The 21,753-nt window shown below is 34.3% G+C and overlaps 3 protein-coding genes across 3 annotated transcripts; 1 reads left to right on the top strand and 2 right to left on the bottom strand.

Moving 5' to 3' along the window:
* Window positions 1-880: 880 nt before the first annotated feature.
* Window positions 881-10,706, bottom strand: LOC123708933 (cell division cycle protein 16 homolog). The gene is made up of 11 exons (XM_045659954.1): window positions 10,491-10,706; window positions 9,938-10,098; window positions 9,653-9,785; window positions 9,000-9,162; window positions 8,753-8,886; window positions 8,129-8,399; window positions 7,323-7,459; window positions 5,735-5,863; window positions 4,311-4,496; window positions 1,476-1,752; window positions 881-1,025 (listed from the first exon to the last, which is right to left on the bottom strand). Exons 1-11 carry the CDS (start codon window positions 10,578-10,580, stop codon window positions 895-897), a joined length of 1,812 nt encoding a protein of 603 aa, XP_045515910.1. The 5' UTR covers window positions 10,581-10,706; the 3' UTR covers window positions 881-894.
* Window positions 10,707-11,280: 574 nt separating this feature from the next.
* Window positions 11,281-13,334, top strand: LOC123708912 (eukaryotic translation initiation factor 4E type 2). The gene is made up of 4 exons (XM_045659921.1): window positions 11,281-11,776; window positions 12,064-12,228; window positions 12,417-12,539; window positions 12,716-13,334. The coding sequence occupies exons 1-4, from the start codon at window positions 11,546-11,548 to the stop codon at window positions 12,911-12,913; spliced, it is 717 nt and encodes a 238-aa protein (XP_045515877.1). The 5' UTR covers window positions 11,281-11,545; the 3' UTR covers window positions 12,914-13,334.
* A 351-nt stretch (window positions 13,335-13,685) lies between these two features.
* LOC123708418 (activin receptor type-2A-like) lies at window positions 13,686-21,753 on the bottom strand. The gene is made up of 5 exons (XM_045659114.1): window positions 21,416-21,753; window positions 20,203-21,095; window positions 19,315-19,682; window positions 18,355-18,505; window positions 13,686-16,821 (listed from the first exon to the last, which is right to left on the bottom strand). The coding sequence occupies exons 1-5, from the start codon at window positions 21,459-21,461 to the stop codon at window positions 16,639-16,641; spliced, it is 1,641 nt and encodes a 546-aa protein (XP_045515070.1). The 5' UTR covers window positions 21,462-21,753; the 3' UTR covers window positions 13,686-16,638.

Below are 21,753 nucleotides of genomic sequence, written 5' to 3' on the forward strand. Positions count from 1 at the left end.
TATGATGCTTCATTATACATATATATTTTTAATCTTATAACTAGATACATTGTTTATTTATTATATTTGGCTTCAAGTTGCGATAAAGAGTACGTAATTAACGTTATTAATAAACTTAAGTGAAATTGTAATGTATCAGATCAGAGAGTCAGATACTCTGTAACGGTGTCATAAAATTTCTTATATAATAATTCCTTTAACAATTTGGGAAACCTCAAGTGATTCGTTATTATATATATTTTTATTGACCAATTAGGACCTTCTAATTGATTTAATTTTAGTCTGGTTGTAGTTGGAATTAGTTGGTTTTTACGAGGTCTTTGTGAGTAAAGGGTTTTGTCTTACCGTTTTTACACATATTAGGACATTTACATGTTTCCAGTATATATATTAGAGTAAGGATATTGTTCCGAATGAAATGAGGCTTGCATGTGGCAGTATTTCCTATATTAACTAAAATTCTCAAAAGTTTTTTTGGCTTGTAATTACGGCAGTGGAATCTACAGTGTTACTGTTGGTAAGACACCAAAGCTCAACCATGAGAGTGCATATGCGTAGTAGGTGAGCTGTTATCATATCTGTGGATTTTCTAACTTCGAGAAGTGCATATGCGAATCGAGACAATTTTAGTCTAACCGTATTTACGTGATATTTCCTCTGATGTCTAAACCTAGTAGAGTGAACTTATGTACCTTTTCTATACTGTAATAATATACAAAATCATTCATTATATACAATGTCATTAGTTTTGTTTGTACTTAGGCCTTATTAATTTAAAATCTGATATTAATAGCGAGATGAGAGAGAGAGAGAGGACTGGTTTTCTTTTTTTGTAATAAAGTTTTAAACACAGGGATTTTGGGGTAAATAAAAAACCGACTGAGCTAGAGATGTTTAATCGAAGCTCATACTCATATCAGACAAATTAGTAGCGTCGTGTGGGGTTTGGGGCAGACTAGTTTCACCTGGGGTGGGCGTAGGTGGAATATTGACTGCTGGGAACGGAAACTGCGGAATTTCTTCTTCTGTAAGAAACAGATTATTAGATTGGCAACGATTATCGTAATTTTAAAATCATTAATCGAAATCAAGTCCTCCGTATTTGTTCTGCGATTCAGTTAGATGTTTGTTTTTATACAGTATGCAATCGTATATCTTAATTTTTTTATAGATTATAATAATTCATTCACAAATGTACACTGAACTCTTCTTAAACGGCTGGACCGATTTGAATGAATTTTTGTATGCGTTTGGGTCTACTTGGCTTACTAAGCAACATAGGTCGAGCGTTCAAATCCCAATTGTGTGCTCCATTAAACCAAAAACATGACAATTCTATAGCCAATTCTGGCCCGCTTTGACAAACATGACTAACCCAAAAATCTACACATCAGGTCACTGATCGTACTTCTTTAGAAGATGAATGGAAGAGCATGTGTGAGGCGATACTTAACAATTGGATTATATTTTCTCACCCGTAAGAGCAGCATCCAACCGGTCAACAATCGCATCCAACAGGGCTATAGCCACTACATTATCTGGATCTTTCGCTAAAGCCGAATGCAGGGCATCTGCTGCCTCCGTCTCCCGACCGAGAAGGGCCAGGCAGAGCCCCCGGGCTGCGATGGAGTTCGCTTTGGAGGGACGAAGGGCCAAGGCCCGTTCGTGCCATCGCAGCGCTTCGGCGGGACGACCTAACCGACGGGTCACGTGACCCAAGCAGTCCAGCGTCGCTGCCCATATTGGGCTTTGCTAAATAAGAAAAGATTATAGAAATTTTAAAGTACACAAATAATGTTGCTTATTTATATTTTCCTTTATAAGCAGCGTCGAGACGTGACGACCCCATCGCCCACTGGTGAAATAACCTGTGACAGAGGTTATTTCACCAGTGCAGTCAGTCAACCCCCTTCCTAGTGGGAGTGGCATGCTGTTGCTTTCGGGCTTCAGCCAAACGGGCAGGCACGACCGGGGCAGTACCACTGTCTCACAGAAAACCGGCGTGAAGTGATACAATAGGTTCATCTTGTTGTACTCGCGTTTCGTGCGGTGAGTGAGACTCCCGGAGCCCATCAATTCCCCCCCCCCCCCCAGAATATGAAGATGCAGTTTAAACAGAGATTACCCCAGGGGGGTATCACACGTTTCCGCCGTGGAGAATCCCCCTCTGAGCGTCCATCATCGGAACAATCAGTATTCGGTGGTGGATGCACAGGCTGCCCCTCGTATTCTGGGGTGCTTCGGATTCTATTTTATAAAAAAAACGCCGTAGAGTCTATGCGGAAACATTGCTCTATATTATCTATGCTAAGTTGATTTGCGTCATTAACTGAACAACGTTACGAGGTAACATTTGCATCGAGCATGTCACGCTGTATTCTAAAATTGACGTAACATGCTCGTTTGAAGTCTGCACTCCATATTCGTCAGCCACTTTCAGGCAAGAGGTCCGAGAGCGAGGTTGTGTTCTGATCTTTGATCTTCCTAAATTATTGTTTAATCCAAATTAAGAAGAAGAAAAAATAACAAAGTAATGTTCTGGATAAACTAGGTTGCAGAACACTAGTTCTTATCTGCATTTTTATATAAAACAGAAGTTTTTTCTTTCTCCCACTGCATTTTCTCAAGATACAATAACGAGAGGAACGACGTGTGCAGGTGTGCTCGTGACGTTGAGCACTCAAAGCTAATGATTTACCCGTAACACTACGTACTAAGTGTATGATAGCTCGCTGTGTAACATGTTAAATTACACCTCCTAACGTTGGTAACGTAGGTTTACAGTTCGACAATAATTTTGACATTAAAACAAATTTGAATAAACGTACACAATACGTAATAACTATGTTAATAACTTATATGCCAGTTCTCTTTCACCACAGACTATATTTACCTCAAAATGCAATAAAAACTTTCGGCAGTATTATCCACCTAGATTGAAGATCCTGTTGGTTACCATGGTACAAATTTAATGACGTGGAATAAGTGATACCTGTATCTCTTATATTCCATAATAAAAAATATTTTTATTATTAAAGTTAAATCGGTGATCAAGATCTTTGCTCCAGGTTTTATAGTAAAGATCTATCAGGACTCAATTATCGATTTTACCGATTCATGTAGTATGTATGTATACATGAATCGGTAAATCTATGAAACCATAGAGTTTCCCAATGATGTAATCGTACTCTATTAATTCATCAATTTGTTTTTTATGTTGGTTAACGTTACTCTATTTAGTTACCGGGTAGTCCATTTATAATCCAACATAAGTCACTTTGAAAACATTATTACATGTATAACCTTTGTATACTTAATTTTATAATTATAATCGGACGTCGAGGCAGAATACAAATTTCCACCCGTATTACCTCGACGTCCGCCGTTCCACGACTGAGCGTTTTTCATGGCAATTTTAGGCGCGCACCACCGCTATGTGGAACCAGCTGCCCACTGAAGTGTTTCCGAACCAATTTGACTTAGGTACCTTCAAGAAAATAGCGCACCAATTCTTAAAAGGCCGGCAACGCACTCGCGAGCGCTCTGGCATTGAGTGTCCATGGGCTGTCCATGGGCAACCGGGGCCACTTTGCCCCGGTTTTTTCTATATAAAAAAACAACAGATGGCGTTGTGCAAGGTGACCTTGTACAAGGCCTGCATCCGACCGTCCATAACATACGCTAGCGTAGTCTTTGCGCACTGTGCCCCCTCCTATATCCACCGGCTACAGGTGCTTCAGTCCGGTGCGCCCTTCTACTTCTTCGATCTCCACCACGACCTAGGGCTCCCTACCATAGCCCAATGGATGCGGTTGGCGCCACTTTGACAAGGCTAAACACCATCCCAATCCGCTGGTACGGAAAAGCATCAATTACTTTCCCTTCCCGACAAAAAAAGGCTCGTAGCAGGCCCCGACATACACTAACGGATCCGGACGATCCAATTACCGTAGCTAACAATAAATTAAAAGCCGCCCGCGCGGCCAAAAATAATAAAAATAGCCAAACACAGATTAGGGTAAAAAACCGCCTTCACCGGAGAAGGCCGGAAGGACCATTGCTTCGCACTTTGCTCACTCCAGTGAGCTTCCGTCCTGCCCTTCAGGCGATTGACCACCCCGCGACGGCCCAAGCCGAGGTTCGAGTCTCACAGGAGACGCCCTTGCGCTACCCGCGGGATGAAACGCCATTCTGGCCGAGCTACGCTCGCCAAAACAGCCCGAGCAGAGCTGTAAAGGCCCTTAAGGCCAACAGCGAGATTCCATTTTCAAAAAAAAAAGGTAAATTAATAATGAATGTAGAACAAATACCTCCTTTCCCGGTCCAGCCGCGTGTAGCGCCCGTAGCCACAACGTACGAGCGGCTTCTAGGTCGTTCGCTGCGAACGCGGCCACGCCCGCTTCGTGGGCTATTAAGGCTGACCCCACAACACGCGTCACTCTTTCCCAACGACCCAAGTTCTCTATATCAGATTCGTCTACTACGTCAGTTCCTGTCTGGAGTCAGAAATAGGACAAATATATATTACAGGTACGGTAATACATAAATAGCTGATATTTAACTATTCATATGATTACCAAAAAAATTGTTACTTATAAATTTTATTTATTCAAACTTCGCTAGCTAGAGCAAAAAAAATACTAAGATTAAAATGCGAGAGGTACATAACTAAATTATACGAGTTATATTATTTACTTGAGGAAAAGCAATGCTCGTATCGAGGAGCGACTTCTTAGCTCAATGTGGAACTTGCGAAAGATCATACACACTAAAACCCAAAGGCGTCACCAACAATCGCCTTAGGCGGAATGTGGTATCAGCAGAGCCATATGCGGTTCCCAACATGCTGTTGCGTTCGCTTCTTCACGCCCATTGTTAGTTTATGAAGCTTGACACGCTTTTAGAAATAGCTAGGGGAGACGGGGTCTAGTAGTTGCGGAGATGGATCACCATCCAGTAAAAGAGTTATATAACCTAACATTAGTTAAGTTACACATATTTATTTCAGTTAATTAGAAGCGCAAACCAAATGTTAGCAATTATCTTATACTTGTAGCCAATAAATTGTAAAACTAACGTTTTACTAGAAAGACTGAGCCGTTTAGTTCTTCATACATTCGTAAATTATAATATAACATTTTCGTTTCCGATAATGTCAAAACTTGAAAAATATTTTTTTTTTTGCTTAATAGTACCTGATCAAAGCCCGAGAGGTTACACAACAGTAATGCCTAACACATAAAAAACTATACTATACATATTTTAAATTATAGTATTATATTTGGAAAAAAAAATATTACGTAAGTCGTAAAAATATACATATAACACACCCAAATGAAAAATAAAATCTGTGTAAAAAGAGCAATGTTGGTCTAGGGAATTCAGAGTGCGACTCTCATCCCTGAGATCGTAGGTTCGATCCTCGGCTGTGCACCAATAGACTTTCTTTCTATGTGCGCATTTAACATTCGCTCGAACGGTTAAGATGTTTTTGTCACTTCAACTCACTACCTCTAATGTTATCTTAGTAATAAGCTCATATTTCAAACGATCAAAGCTAGTTGGCAGTTTCAAACAAAAAGTTCCATTTATATGAACATCCCTCCAACAACCGCCACCGAAACTCAAGTAAAAATGAAGAATTATATAATTTCTAGTTCAGGAATCATCCAAAAGCAATAAATAAGAAAATACACGAAACAAAAGTCACGATTGCCCAGGATACTATACTTACATCAGCATTACTGTGCAAAATGGCGGCTTTGGTCATGAATCCTTCGCACATATTCATATTGTTCAGCAGACAGCATTCAACTCCAACATATAGAAGGGGAAGGTAGCTGCCCGGCATTAGTTGACTTGCCTGTCGATTTGGATTAAACAATTCAAGTGTTTAGTTCGTAAATTTAACCAAGACTTATTGTGACTTTTGAAGATAATATAGTAAATATATTTTTTGATTTAATACAATAAAAGTCTTTTTTGAGATAATATAATAAATGTTTTATTTTTTGAGAAAATATAATAAATGTCTTTTATGATATAATATAATAAATGTATTTTTTGATTTAATATAATAAAAGTCTTTTTTGAGATAATATAATAAATGTTATATTTTTTGAGAAAATATAATAAATGTCTTTTATGATATAATATAATAAATGTGTTTTTTGAGATAATATAATAATTGTTTTTTTTTAGATATAATACAACACATGTCTTTCATGGTATAATATAGTAAATGTCTTTTTGCGACAATATAATAAATGTATTTTTTGATTTAATATAATAAATGTCTTTTATGATATAATATAATAAATGTGTTTTTTGAGATAATATAATAATTGTTTTTTTTAGATATAATACAACACATGTCTTTCATGGTATAATATAGTAAATGTCTTTTTGCGACAATATAATAAATTTCTTTATTGAGATGATATAATAAATGTATTTTTTGATTTAATATAACAAAAGTCTTTTTTGAGATAATATAATAAATGTCTTTTATGATATAATATAATAAATGTGTTTTTTGAGATAATATAATAATTGTTTTTTTTTTAGATATAATACAACACATGTCTTTCATGGTATAATATAGTAAATGTCTTTTTGCGACAATATAATAAATTACTTTATTGAGATGATATAATAAACGTATTTTTTGATTTAATATAATAAAAGTCTTTTTTGAGATAATAAAAAAAATGTCTTTTATGATATAATATAATAAATGTGTTTTTTGAGATAGTATAATAAATTTCATTTTGAGATAATATGATAAATTATTATTTTTTGTGATAATATAATAATTGTTTTATTTTTTGAGAAAATATAATAAATGTCTTTTATGATATAATATAATAAATGTGTTTTTTGAGATAGTATAATAAATTTCATTTTGAGATATGATAAATTATTATTTTTTGAGATAATATAATAATTGTGTTTTTTGAGATAGTATAATAAATTATTATTTTTTGAGATAATATAACAAAAGTCTTAAGTAAGAAATGCCTATGACCTTGATACAAGCAGTCCTGTCCTAAACAATTTTACTTTTTTTATGTCACAGGAGGCTCATTTGATGTTAAGTGATACGAGCCGCCCATGGATACACACTGCCACGAGGTTCGCAAGCGAGCTGCCGGCCTTTCATAAATTTGTACGCTCTTTTGAAAAACCCTAAGACGAATTGGTTCAGAAATACTTCAGTGGGCAGCTGGTTCCACATAGTGGTGGTGCGCGGCAGTCGGACGTCGAGGTGATACGGGTCATCATATTCTACCTCGAAGAGGAAACTTAGCTGCAAATCGTACCTTGAAGTAAGCAGCCATAGCTTGATCGTGCTCGCTGTCGGCTGCAAAACTGTGTCCGTATGCCAGCCACACACAGCCCGCACTTTCCGACAGAGAGCATGCCTTGCTTAAATATCGTCGGGCTAGCTCGTTTTTACCTATAAATAAGATTTAATTTAAATCTCCGTGGTGTATTTAGAACTATATATTATTTTTGTTTGTTTTGTTATTTCAGTCAACATTAACTGTATCTAATTTTTTTTTTAATTTTTGAAAAAAAGGAATGTTGCACATTTCCCTGAGTACATTGATAGCCCCTTTCTTACAACGCGGTCCGGGTATACCGCGTTATAGGGGATTACAGTATTTATTTTTTCTTCCAAGGAATGCCTGGAAGAGATAGCTCGGTAGCAATACCAAACATGTAATGTAACAAAGTGTTGACAAAAAACCGTTTAAATTTATAAATAATGGTGTATATCAACATTCATAAAAGGCCCGCAACGCACTTGCGAGCCTCTAATGTAAAGACTAAGCGGCGGTATCACTTAACATCAGATGAGTCTCCTGCCTGTTTGCCCACTTTTTTATCACACAATAACAATGAAAAAAAAAAACTAAGAAAACAAACACAAAAACATTACTTCAGACAATTAATAGATATGTTTAGATTCGTAGAGACAACTACAATCACTGTGACACACGCTAGCCAAGTTATTCCGGCTGTAGACACTGAGGCCTTCGGGCCAGTCAGTAAGACTGGTAGACCCCAACTAGAGACCAAAGCATATTTTTATGAATCCCTCAATAATTGGCTAGTTTCTTACCTATAAGATAATAATAACATCCTACAGCATACCACGACGTCCATACTTGCGGATACGAGTCCACAAGGCAATGGGCGAACGCGAACAGTTCCGACGATTTCTTTAATTCCACCAAACAAGCCGCTCGCACGTCCGCACAGGCCCACGGTCCGGCTTCATCTAAGGCTTTTAGGGCTTCGGCCCAGTCCCCGGAGGCTGCGAGGCGACGCCCTCGGGCCTCTGCCCCGGTTACACTACGAGACCTGGCTATGTCTACGGCTGTTCGAGATTGCTGAAAATGTTTGTAGAAAATACTGTCTTTGCTTTTTAAATGTAAACATAAAAAAATTATATATATATATTTTATATTTTCTCAGAATTTTTCAAATCACAAAAACTGCAAAACCGATTTTGATTACAATTTTAATCTTTCCTAATTTAGTATATTAAAATCAAGAAAAAAATAATCATATCAATATTACTTTTAGTTTTCGAAAACTTTTTGGACAAACACACATTAAGAAATTTAGCTTAAATGGAAGCCGGATCAAATATCATCCAATTTCATCAATATAAAATACTTAACAAAAATAATAACCTCCTTTTTGAAGTCGGTTAATAAATAATAAAAATTAATCATCTTACATTATTATCATTATCAGGCGGATTCCGTAATGGCGCATATCGCAAAAGCCGTTCCCGATACGCGACCCGTAATAACGCCGCTTCCGCCGCACTTAACTGATTGTTTATAGGCAAAGATTCTATGAGATCACTTTCTGTAATAATAAATACCAAATTAATAACCGCTCAATAAAAAAACGGTACTTTCCCCGGAAACCGGAAATTGACACAATATGTTAGCAAATAAGCAAAATATATAATATATTACCTTGACTAGGAGTTAAAGCATGTTGTTCCAGCAATAAATCTAAGGCTTCGTAGCAAGCTACGTCAGCTCTTAGAGCCGAGGTTAGGGCTTCTATGGCGGCGTCCCGTCGCTCTTGTAATGCCAGAGCCTTCGCTTGCCAAACTAGGACGCCTGCTAAGGCACGCTATAAATAAAAATATATTAATAAGACTAATAATAAGTCATTAGAATTACAAATATTTCTATTGAAAATTTACAAACTTTAGGTCATTCTATTTAAGACCGGGGAGTTCAAAGTCGGGACTAAATACTCGGGTTAAGTATGGATCACATATATTGTGTGATACAAGAATAGATAAGATTCAAGTCTGATCTTACGGTTAGATATAGCTAATTCATAGACCAAGAGATTTATAATATAAAATAAATAATTATAAAATTGATAGTCTTCATCTCAAAATGTGTTCTGTTACTCACATAATGAAAATATATAAGCATAAACAACAGTTTCCAGAACATTTTCCCCATATAGTCTATATCTATAAGGACTCCCCAAATATGCAAAATACATTATAGTGTATGTGCTAACGCAGGAGCACTCTATACTCTATCATAGACGGACCCTTTTTCCAGACCAGATTTAGTCATGACTGACTGCTTACTCAATAACTTACATTATGTGTTTGGTTCATATTAGTGGGTTCAAGTAGGGCTGGGTAGCATTCATCTAATAGAGTAAGAGCTGTTGCAGGTTCCTTGGCTGTTATGTATGCTCGCATTGCAACACCAAGGCAAAGCAAGTGGTTCCTGGAATCCAACCAATATGGTGTTATACAGGCATTTCTCAGTGAATATTGTGAGTTGAATGAGATAGTTACATTGAGATTATGATTCATTATATGACATTTGAATACCTAGTTTTATATTCCTTTTAAACAATTTATTTATTTAATACTAACACATGTAGGGCTCTTGATGTGATAGCATGAGCTGCTCTATGAAGCTCACCCTTAGCAAGCATAGTACTAGCCAGCAGCCATATGTCGTCACCGCTGGCCACATCAGACCCACTTGATGCTGCCGCTGCATCAGCCCAGAAAAAGGCACTTGTCCACTGACCCTAATACAGTGTGACTATATTGATTTAAAAGATACATCAAAATGATGAAAAGCCAGACATACACATTTAATATATCAAAATTGAAGATTGTGTATACACCTTAATACATTAAAGTGTAATTCAAGTATGTATGACTATTAATTTAGACCACAGCTTAGAAGTATTTGTTTAGAATTTAAAACATTTTTCAACATAATGTCTTAACCATAAAAAAGCGATTTTCCTTGAAGATTGTAAATGGCAACCTGGTAAATTATTGATTTTGGTGTACAAAACAAAAAAGGATGGGAAAGTTCAGATTTCTAATTATTATTTTCTTGTTAAATAGAAAGACGTACTGTAATCGCAAAAAAAGCTTTTAAAAATATAATTTATAAATTGAATCTTAGTACCAGTTCAGAATATTGCTTCACCAGAGAACGCATGAAATCGACGTTTAGTCGCTCCACACTGTTCCTTGGACAAGATTCCGCTTTAGCCATTATAATAAATACAAAATAACTATATATTGATGCGTAAATAACACTTTTTTTCAATTAACAACATTTAAATATTAATTAAAACTTGAAAGTTTTGTTTATCGCGCTCTATCTCTATGCTATTAAATGTCAGCTATCATCTATCGTCTATCAAGTATCATCTGACAACTACTACATAAATGTCATAATGACTATTGACATTTACAAACATTATTTCATTTACTTACATATTACCATACCTGAAACTGGCATATTACCAGGCCATAAAATTAATTACAAAAAAATTAAACTGGCATAAACGTAAAACTATTGACATAATATTTAAAAACACATTAACCTTACTTCCTATAAAATATTCCTTAAATTGGAATTATGAATGTCCTCTCTTTTTATTAACTAAGTCTATATACCAATTAAATTGCCGAAATATTTATATATTAATTATGACATTACTTTATTCTACGTTTTATTAATTTTCAACACTTTAAAATCCAAATCATCCAGCATTTGTTTTGAATGGATCATTCAAATGGAAAGTAGGACCATATAAAAAAAAGAAGTAGACATACCTAAAACATTATTACTAAAAATTGGTATTGATACCGTCTACTTTAGATATAGCAACTTAATTTCTTATATACTCTGTAGCTATGAGTGATGTTTGACATATGAAAGAAATATTTACAGTTTACACGTTTGAAAGGTAATCCAAAAGAACAGAGTAAAACTGTTGGTAATAAGATTTAAGAAAACGGAAAAGGTTAACTTATAAACAGAAAAAGATTAAATCAGCTAATTTGTCAGAAAGATAAGGTTATAAAATAAATAAACATTGTAGAAACTAGACAAATTATTCTACTAAATCGTCTTAGTGAAATTTGTACATAAATTACACAAGGCTTAGTCCTAAACCACGAAACGTGTCCTAGGTTAGGCCGTTAAAAGAATCATGTTATTGCTGGCGTAACATGACAGAAAGGAAAATGTGTAAATTCTATAACTTAAACGTTCCTGAACGACGAAGCGGTGATACTGGACCTCAGGACTTTGGGGATGATGAAGACGACAGAAACCCCGAAGATAATATGGCGCCTTATGTACCGCCACATGAGCATAGGCTGGAGTATAATTACTGGATGTGGTTTTCTAGGCGACCGCCCGCCCGAGATCTCTCATCCACCACCACTGGATATGGACAGGTTAGTTATAGAGTCTTTAATTAGATTAAACTTTTTAAAAACCAATATAAAGTTCAAACCTCAGTCTAGACTCGCGAAATATATTAATAAAATCTGAAATCTGGTCATCAGTTTATATCAAAATCATCTAAATTGTTCATATCGATTTTAATTTTGTACCACACTGAAAACTTTCTATATCAAATGCTGATAGTGTGTTTTAATAAGTATTTCTTGGAATATGTTTAAATAACTTGGTAATCTTAAGCCAAAAGTATTTCATGTTCTTTATGTTGTTGTACTTTTAGGCTCTCCGCATGGTAGGTTGTGTGGGATCTGTGGAGCAGTGGTGGGGCCTGTATACACATCTATCAAGACCCTATGAGCTTCCTCCACTCTCTGATTTGCATTTGTTTAAACTGGGCATTAAACCAATGTGGGAAGATCCAGCTAATGTTAATGGTGGAAAATGGGTTAGTAGCAATACATACTATATCATAATCTTACATTAATAACATCTTTCTATTCTGCTGTTGAATATCAACATGTTGTGTATCTATATTTTTTACTTAAAAATGCCAGTCTCAAAATAACTGTCTGTGACTTAAAGAATCACTAATGATTACTGATTAATGTTATATATATATATTTTTAATTCTAGGTTGTGAGACTGCGTAAATCTCAAACAGAGCAAGCCTGGGAGGACCTGTGCATGGCGATGCTTGGTGAACAGTTCATGGTTGGGCCTGAATTGTGTGGTGTTGTGCTGTCTGTTCGTTTTCAGGTTAGTTTTCTACATATAAGCTCATCAAATACAAAAATATTACAGACAAATGTAGCATTGATATGGACATGCCTTCTGGGCTTACTTTGTTGCTACTTTTTTATATTGATGTAATATAACAACTTTGATTTTATTTGATTAAAAACTTGTTAATTCTTACAACGTTTAATTTTCAGGAAGACCACTTAGCCGTGTGGCACCGGACGGCGGCGGACACGACAGCAGCGGGTCGGGTGCGAGATGCTCTGCGCAGGATACTGCAACTACCTACTACTATGCCCATCGAGTACAAGGTGCATAGTGACTGCCTTCGCGCCTCCACCTCAAGGGCACCAGACCCACCAGCTACTGATAATGGCGAACGTTCAACGTAACGTTGCTTCCATCTCACTCAATTTTACCGAATTTTGAAGTACCCTCTATAAATTTCATTCTATTAATGTTATTTTTTTTATTTAATGATTGTTTCTAATTTGCATCTGCAAATAACCTTCTTCAAATGTGTATAATTTCATGCAGTTCTGTTTATTGAGGTATAATGTCAGTTGTGGTTTGCATTATGAGGGTAATTGAACCAAAGTGTAGGTAAATTGAATTTGTTGTACTACATGAAGCACAAATAATTTTATGAGTACTCATAATCTGAAAGAATAAAATTGAGTGAGTTTGCATACTCTCACAATGTTAGTGTACATAAAGTGTTCAGATAGTCGCAATTGTGAGACATTGCCATAACCAGCCGACTTGTACAGTGAAAAGAACTGCTATACAGATAATAAATCATTTTTCATACTTTAACTGCCTTTTATGTTACTAAGCCTTTATAGATAAATTTAAATACACATCTCATGTTAAGTTTTAGTGCTAGCTAACCATAACAGATTAAAAAATATGGTGATATATTTTTTCATAAACACAATAGGTATTTTGATATATGCAATGCAAATGGAGTTTGTAAATCCTTCAGCGACATATTAAAATGCGTACTAAACCAAAAACAATCTTTCTCTATTTAAAAACAAATATTTCAATTAATGGCTTTGAAAGACTCACAGTATTTCCTTTAGGATTTTAAAATTGTATACTTGTATTTTAAATGCAATGACTATCATTAATTTCCGAAGATGTACATAAAAATGTCAACTGTCTAGAAAATATATTTTAATACATCAATTCTCAACAGACATGTTAAAAATAAAAAATACATGATAAATCGTTGAAGTCACATATAATGACTACTTGAATACCTAAACTAGCCTAGAACTATAAACTTTCACAAATTACACTAACGTGTGGACACTTATCCTAATAACATACAAATAGAACTGAGCACATAATATACAGCTATATTACGTAATATAAATTGTGACTGTATGTGTAGGCCTTTAAAATACCCCTTTATAGGTTGTTGATGCAAAACAGTAATCTGTCTTATGGAATAAATTAAAAAATTTATGTATATAGTTAATACAGATGCAAGAATGTTCTATTTCAAATTAAAAAAAAAAAAACTAACATATATTTAAATTCATACTAAAAACCTATTTGACAATGAAAAATGGTTGCACTGATTTTAAAATTTATTATAAACAAAGTAGTTTAAAAAATAAGTAAATCATAATTTGATATGGTTTATAAGAAATATCTAAAAACTTTCAGCATGTAAGATTGATGAAACATTTTTTACTTTGTATTGTGACATACTGCTTATAGACAGATCTTACTGTTTTGTACCTGAATTCAGGCCTATTATGATATACTTATGTATCCAAACATTACTATTAATTTGATATAAAGTCCACAATCCATACTTAACTAACATATTTACATTTGGCAATTTTACTTAATCTATGTATGGTGATATGCGTTGATAACCAAGTATGGTATTCCGTACTGATATTTCACAAAATATGCCTCGACACTCACTTATAATGTCTATACAATTGATTAAATATAGATGTTTGTGTATCGCATATTCATAGCTTAGTCAACAAGGCAAGTGTAAAATGTCCAAGTCACAATTTAAAATTGCACAAAAACAATTCACAGCAAAGAATATTTTGGAAAAAAAATATGATTAAAAAATTGTGTAAAATTTATTTTAGAATTAGAATTACCAAACATATGCTGTTTTTGACTAATTATTTTTTCGCTTTTGCCTTTAAGATAGTTAAATCTGTCGCATACTCAATATTAACATCTTCATGAACAAAGTTAAAAATATGCGATCTTTTTCACATAACAATAAACAGATTAAGCAAACAAATTCGAACAATATAACAAGTATATAATCTTCTTATACAACGTAAAGGCACAAATGCAAATACTAAAACATTTTTAAGGACTAGGACCTATGGCAATGATTTAATTTAAAAGCCAAAAAACAGTCTTGATAAGGAGTCCTTAATAGGACAAATTATTGTCGCGAATAATTTAACGTTTCAAATTATTAAAAATTATCTAAACGGAGGTTTAAGGATACCAAATAAATCTTTAACCCAGTTAAAGGAGAATAGATTGGATCAATACTTATTAAATTAACAAAGTGGATTTCAACTAATTCACCATTTTCAGTGAGTTTTCAGATTTTTTTCTCCTTTAATCGGAAAACCGGTTGAAATGCGAATAGATTATTCAAAATTAATTCATTTTTCAGATGCTATTTGCAAATTGTCCTACATGGGTATAGGTCACTAATGTGCCTTTCTTAAAATATTATTTGATGGCATTGTTCACTCTATTCTCTTATACATAATTCATAAATCATAAACCAAGCTATAGAATGCCTTTATAATAAATAGGCAAGAAAAACTTAATTATTTGTAATCACTTAAAAAATAATTATGCCTGTTTGCAATTCATAGAATAATTGCAAAATGGACATGAAAAATGTCAAATTAAAAATATTGTATTAAAGTTGCCGGTTTTTCGTATGTATATAAATTTTATTAGTAGATACTAAAATAATTGTATTAAAATTAACTATAATGATTAAAAATGCAAAACGCAAAAGTCATTTGTACATAATAAAAAATAAATATAGCTTTTTACTATACATGCGTCAAAAATTATAATTACTTTGAAATAATGAGTAAAATAATACTTTTATTTTGTTTGTATGACACTGGAAAGATGTAGATTTTTTTTAAAACAGATAACTAAGTATACAAACTTCTAGCTCAAGTTAAATTAATTTTATTGCTTATCATTTTATAACAACAGCCAAATTACACTGTTTCAACGAAATCTATTTGTCTTTTTCTATCAAATTTTGTTTGCGTTGTGATGAAAAGAGACGAAATAGTATACTATTAAGACCGATTTTGAATTTTTAAACAAGCCACAAGCCTTCTTATCAACACCATTATTATGGCGTATTTCTTTCTCTTCAGACGTATTACAATGCATTGCGGTCACGGTACCCTCTGATAGGTGTATTATTCTATAGTCTATGATATTTAGTCCATAGTCAATTAGTCTACTCACATCTCTACGCATAGACATAACACGAAATATTTTTGTTCTTAGAATGTTAAACTAAAGACGAAAGATGGCGCGTTTAGTTGAATGTAATCGCGCAAAACCAATTTCTGTTTGACCGAACAAAACGTAATCTTTCGTTCGTCTTTTGTATTACATTCTCAGTTCTTTGATCTCCATTAAGACCACATGGAAATTTACAACAATGCCTTTTTAAATCGACTATTCGTCGTGTATTTACACTAATCTCGTCAATTCCAATTTATACCTATAATACATTGCTACTTTGGAGTCCGTAATTTTCCTATAGCCACCTAGAAGATTCTTTATGATTTTAGCATCACAAAACAGCATTTTTCAACGGAAAGTAAAAAATTTTGTCGAACGAAACCAGACTGGTGGTTTGGATCAATAAATCTATTTATTTATGTACCGCCTTTTTTCCGTTTACTTTTGACCATGGCTAGTAACTTGCAACTCGACACACAACTAAAAAAATGGTTTGTTATTTTAGGTGTTCCTTTATAATCCGATTGCAATTTAAAGATTTTCTATTCTTGTTCTTTCAATTGTATGAAACCTCTCAAAACTGTATCAATGGAAGGTCGTCAAGCAGCGGTCAGCAGGGTTGGGGGTCATTCAACTCGTGAATTAGCAGTGGGGTAGTGTCGGGTGTCAGAGAGGGCTGATTCGTTGTTGGTCTCTGAGCGACGATGCGTTCAAGCACACATGACGCTGATAGACGTGCTTCGGCATCGTGGTCCCAGCACTCCTCCATTGTGTCACAAAGGACTGCCAAACCCTGGATTTTTAAATGTACATAAATTCAAACTCAAAATAACTTTATTCATATAGGTAACCAAGTATGCATGCACGTCAACAGAAAATATATTAAATTTATTCTACATTTATTAAATTGTTGTACGTACAGATGGTAAAAAAATACAAATAGTATCTTTGTATCTGTGTGTAACGAAACTCCCAAACATCTAGACTGATAATGATGAAATTTAGTTACTTTAGAATTACGTTTAAATGTTTTTTTTATTGAAAAAAGTTATTAATAATAAATAAACTGTGTTCATCAAAACAGTCCAGTACATTACAGATTACTTAAAAAAAGCTAAACGTGACCTATATTGATATTTTTTTGTGTGTGTTCAATTCGAGAATGCTTTAGATTAACAATTAGATTTAATTTATTAAAAAAAAATTATTCAAGACTGATAATGATGAAATTTAGTTAATTTAGAATTACGTTTAAATGTTTTTTTTTTATTGAAATAAGTTATTAATAATAAATAAACTGTGTTCATCAAAACAGTCCAGTACATTACAGATTGAAAAAAGCTAAACGTGACCTATATTGATAATTTTTTGTATGTGTTCAATTCGAGAATGTTTTAGATTTAATTTATTAAAAAAAAAAATATTCAAGACGTGTGTCAATAACCTCGACTATTTGACATCTGTATCTCTTACAGAAGTCATATTTTAATTATTGGTTTATATGATAGATCTATAAATTACTATTATAGTTATTTCCGAACAAGAAATCGTTTCAGCAATAACCTTACGACCTAGTTTTGATCTATTGTAGTCCAATCAGTCGACTATGTTATATGTTAGTTTCTACTTTAGCCAAAATATTTTGCAGCGCTATGTATTTTAAAAAAATTACGCCTTGGCTATGAAACTATTTAATCACCTTTTCAGAAGTTATAGATCACTGCCGTGTAAAAGGTAAGGTGAAAATTTTAAAGGCAACTTGCGTTTATACTTTGGAATAGTATTTGGATCATTAGGTTGTCAATAATTATCACTAACTTAACTGATCAAATTATTAAGCCATTTGCATTCCTATTTTTAAATGGCTGATTGAAAGGTTTTTTTTCATAATTAATCAATCAAATGTACGACTTTCATTGCAAATAAAATTTTCATAACATTTCTAATCTGTGATTGATACTGAGTTCGATTCCCGTTGAAACAAGTTGTATAACGAGATATTAATTTCAGCGTCGGTTTAATCTATATACCAGATTTTTTCTCGCCAAGATTCGATCGTGAAACGTTCGAGTTTTACAATACTGCGACGAAGACAGTTATTAACACTTTTTTACACTACAGTATAAAAAAATTGAACATAATTAAATCAAAAGGAGGGCAAGTGGCGGCCTTATCGCTTTCGAGCGATCTCTTCCAGATCCTATTAAAAATATAATATATAATTTTTTTTATATATTATATTTTTAATCATATTCTTTAAATATGAGTAATAACAACAAAATATGGATAAAAAATAATTAGTTACTAAAATAAGAAATTTACTTACTGGATGATCTCTCCACTGAGGCGGTATGTGTGGCCGCATTTTCCTTTGAACGACTGTCTCCTGCATTTCTTCTAGGCCGGGATGCGAACCCACTTCCTCTTCCAGAGGTAATCGGTATTGCGCGGTTAGGTCAATACCAGCCGCCTCACATCTAATACAATAATACAAAATGATTAATCATCTGTGTAACCAAATATTTTTTATCTTCAAAATTTACGGAACGTTGCTTATAACATGTATGTATGAAGTTAAACTTATGCAAAACATACAAAAACAGTTATCATTAAGCTCAAACACAATTCATAATTTCCATACTGACAAGGCACAGCTGTGTAGAAAACCAAAGTTTATTTCGGTAATAATATCTTTCAAAGATACGTTCCGCACAAATGCAAATAGAAAAAGGTTTTCAAGTCACGATGATTAGTTTGTTTGTACATGTAACTGTCTCTAACATAGTTTACATTAATCAGTAATGTACCGTACATTGGGAGTGTTAGCCGAAATCAGTATTTTCATATTTTCTCGGTTTCGTCAATAATAGCAATAAAATGGAATTAAAAAGATACGGATCCTTAAAGTATTCAGTGTCATTTTGTCCAACACTACTCGACTACATTTCACCTACAAGATAAAAAAACAACCTGTGTACACTAGGCTAGTGTGAAACTGTACCAGAATCATGATTTAATACAGAGCTAAAGTAAACTCAAAAACAATATTTAGAATTGTGGTATATAGTCTATATTATGCATGATTATGAATAAAAAAACCTTAAGTCGAGAATTTAATGATATTAAACACTTTATACTTAACAATTTTTGCGATATTTTTTTTTATTCTTTTGATTAGCTTTATATGCCTACTGACCCGAGACAATACAATCGCCTCAAATCGAATCCTCCAGGCTAAACGGCATTGTTTGCCACTTAAAAGGAGGCTTCGGAATGTCTAACATACCTTGAAACAATTTCCCAGAGCACCAGCGCACACGCGTACATATCAATTCTTAAGAAGGCGTCCTTCGTAAAGTTAATAGCTCCATCGAGCACTTCTGGCGCCATATAACGTCGTGTTCCTACTTGACCGTGCGCGTCCCCACATCCGTGACCAGAGACGAATATAAGAGCCAGCCCAAAGTCAGCGATGCAAGCGCTTAAATCCGCTTTGAGGAGGACATTCTTGGATTTGAAGTCCCTGTGTGCTATTGCAGGCTTGCCGCTCCCCTCTTCATGTAAATGGGCGAGACCACGCGCTACACTGGCTGCCACTCGCCACGCTTCCGGCCATGTGAATGTGTGCGCTTTTAAGTAGTCACATAGGGATCCCTGTTAGGAAAAATTTATGCTGAATAGGTCATATAACAGTTTCATAATCTTGTTTTGATATATAGATGAAAGAGCTATAATATACTGATAAATGTACATAATTCTTTTTAAATGTAAATAATTGTTAACATAATATACAAAATTAAAAAAAAAGGATGTAACATAAGTTATTAGGCAAAGGGCGCTCTTATCGCTAACAAGCAATTTCTTCCAGGCAACCCTTATATGGAACAATAAAAAAAGAAACACCTACACTACTACTACTAGGGTAAAGATTAATAAACAAAAATTCAATAGATAAAAGTGCAGTAGGTGTATCACTCAGATGCATTTATTATAATTCAGCTTTAAAGTAGTGTTAACAATGTAATAACATCTCACTGCATAAAGCATACAATATTATAAAATAACATACCATAGCAAGCAATCTAGATTACCATAGAATTTTAAAGATGTAAATATAGTATAATGCACAATGTTAAATCTCAAAGCGAATAGAAATTAAAAATAAAGCGCTTACTTTCTCATGATATTCAGTAACAAGCCAATATTCCGCTTGTAAGTTATCTCCAGTCCTGTCAACACCAATGTAATGTAAAATATCTGGATGATCCATACGTGGCAATCTGTATATTTCTTGCTCAGCCAACCAGGATTGCTTGTCTTGTAATGGGAAGACTTTAACAGCTACGTCACTCTGACCCAACTTGGCACGCCACACAGCCCCAAATCTGCCTCGAGCCCTAACTTCACATAATGTCACTTGTCCTTGCAAACTGGTACCATCATTTTCCACTCCAGCCCCGGCTGAAGGTGGTCGGGACAATGATGCCTCACCACTAGCTAACTCTGCAAATGAACCACCTTTGCGCTTTCTATATAAAAGATAGCATCCCACAAATACAGCAAACAAAATAAAGAGTGGTGTTAGTGTATATGCTAATACTCTCTTTGTATCATCATCAGGTGTTGGTACAGGTGAAGCTGGCACACGTTCAGGAGGAATATCAGTTTGTGATGTCATACTAGCCTCTAAGCCTGGGTAGGTGGCATTCTCATTACACATATCACCTTCACAGCAACAATGAAGCAAAGGTAATTTCATGTTATGCAAACGGCAGTTGGATGATCTGTCATTGCATGCAACAGTATCTAGGAAACACCCTTTAACTTTGACTGTGGCCGTGTTTGTTGTATTATCAAATTGCCATAGTGTAAAGCAATGATTGCTTTTATCTGCCTCTAGAGGTTGGCATTCTTCCTTGACTATCTTCGGGATACATGTATCATTCTTTGTTCTATCACAAGGCTCTGGTAAAGTGTTATTGTAGAATTCACAGAACCGTGTAGTGACTCCTCCTTCTTTAGGGCGCGGGGGTAGGTTTTCGTCAGCTGGTGGTGCAGCATGGATTCCTAAAATAAGTACAAGTAATCATATATGATAACAATTATCTATATTGAATAAAGTAGTCTTCTATTGTACAATTTAAACACCAAAGATACATTATCAAGTTTTATCCAATTATACACTAACCAAAATAAACAAAATAAAAGTGAGCATTTTAACACATTCATCATAGCAGTAGCAACATTTAAAAAAGTAGAAATCCAGGAAATGCAGTTTGGCCTTCGTTGTAAACCGAACAACACATTCTTCATTTCAAACATCGTCTACCCAGTAAAATCTTTATGCATTATAATAGAAGTCCTAGTAGTTAAAAAGTAATACGTACCCATAACAATCAAAGAAACACGAAATATAATTTTAGTGGCCATCATGACGTATGGAGCCGGAATCACCGCCAGACTGGTTGCGAGTTGCGACGAAGCAATGTTATTTTTGTACACGACCCCGACATCAAAAGTCTATTTAAGATTCCTTCTTTATACACGGAATTCGTCAATCAAAAAAACGCACATTCCACCCGCAAAAGCAAGATCACATCACGTCAGATGCCGATTCTGTATTAGTGTAATAAGTACTTTTAAATCTGATACCACCACAATTAGTTAATTACTGTGATTCATTTTGTTTTTCAAAAATAATCTAACAAACAACTCATGAATCAAA

This window comes from Pieris brassicae, chromosome 4 (genome assembly GCF_905147105.1).
Source record: "Pieris brassicae chromosome 4, ilPieBrab1.1, whole genome shotgun sequence".
Taxonomy (NCBI): domain Eukaryota; kingdom Metazoa; phylum Arthropoda; class Insecta; order Lepidoptera; family Pieridae; genus Pieris; species Pieris brassicae.

Bases quoted from the DNA above. Each gene is read 5' to 3' on its own strand.
- LOC123708933 (XM_045659954.1), bottom strand. From the start codon at position 10,580: ATGGCTAAAGCGGAATCTTGTCCAAGGAACAGTGTGGAGCGACTAAAC. The intron at 10,099-10,490 runs GTACTAAGATTC...ACACTGTATTAG, and splicing joins TGAAGCAATATTCTGAACTG to GGTCAGTGGACAAGTGCCTT. The intron at 5,864-7,322 runs GTACGATTTGCA...CCAAATCGACAG, and splicing joins CTATGGCTGCTTACTTCAAG to GCAAGTCAACTAATGCCGGG.
- LOC123708912 (XM_045659921.1), top strand. From the start codon at position 11,546: ATGACAGAAAGGAAAATGTGTAAATTCTATAACTTAAACGTTCCTGAA. The intron at 11,777-12,063 runs GTTAGTTATAGA...TTGTACTTTTAG, and splicing joins CCACCACTGGATATGGACAG to GCTCTCCGCATGGTAGGTTG. The intron at 12,229-12,416 runs GTTAGTAGCAAT...TTTTAATTCTAG, and splicing joins ATGTTAATGGTGGAAAATGG to GTTGTGAGACTGCGTAAATC.
- LOC123708418 (XM_045659114.1), bottom strand. From the start codon at position 21,461: ATGATGGCCACTAAAATTATATTTCGTGTTTCTTTGATTGTTATGG. The intron at 18,506-19,314 runs GTATGTTAGACA...TTATTGTATTAG, and splicing joins CTCTGGGAAATTGTTTCAAG to ATGTGAGGCGGCTGGTATTG. The intron at 16,822-18,354 runs GTAAGTAAATTT...TTAAAAATCCAG, and splicing joins CTCAGTGGAGAGATCATCCA to GGTTTGGCAGTCCTTTGTGA.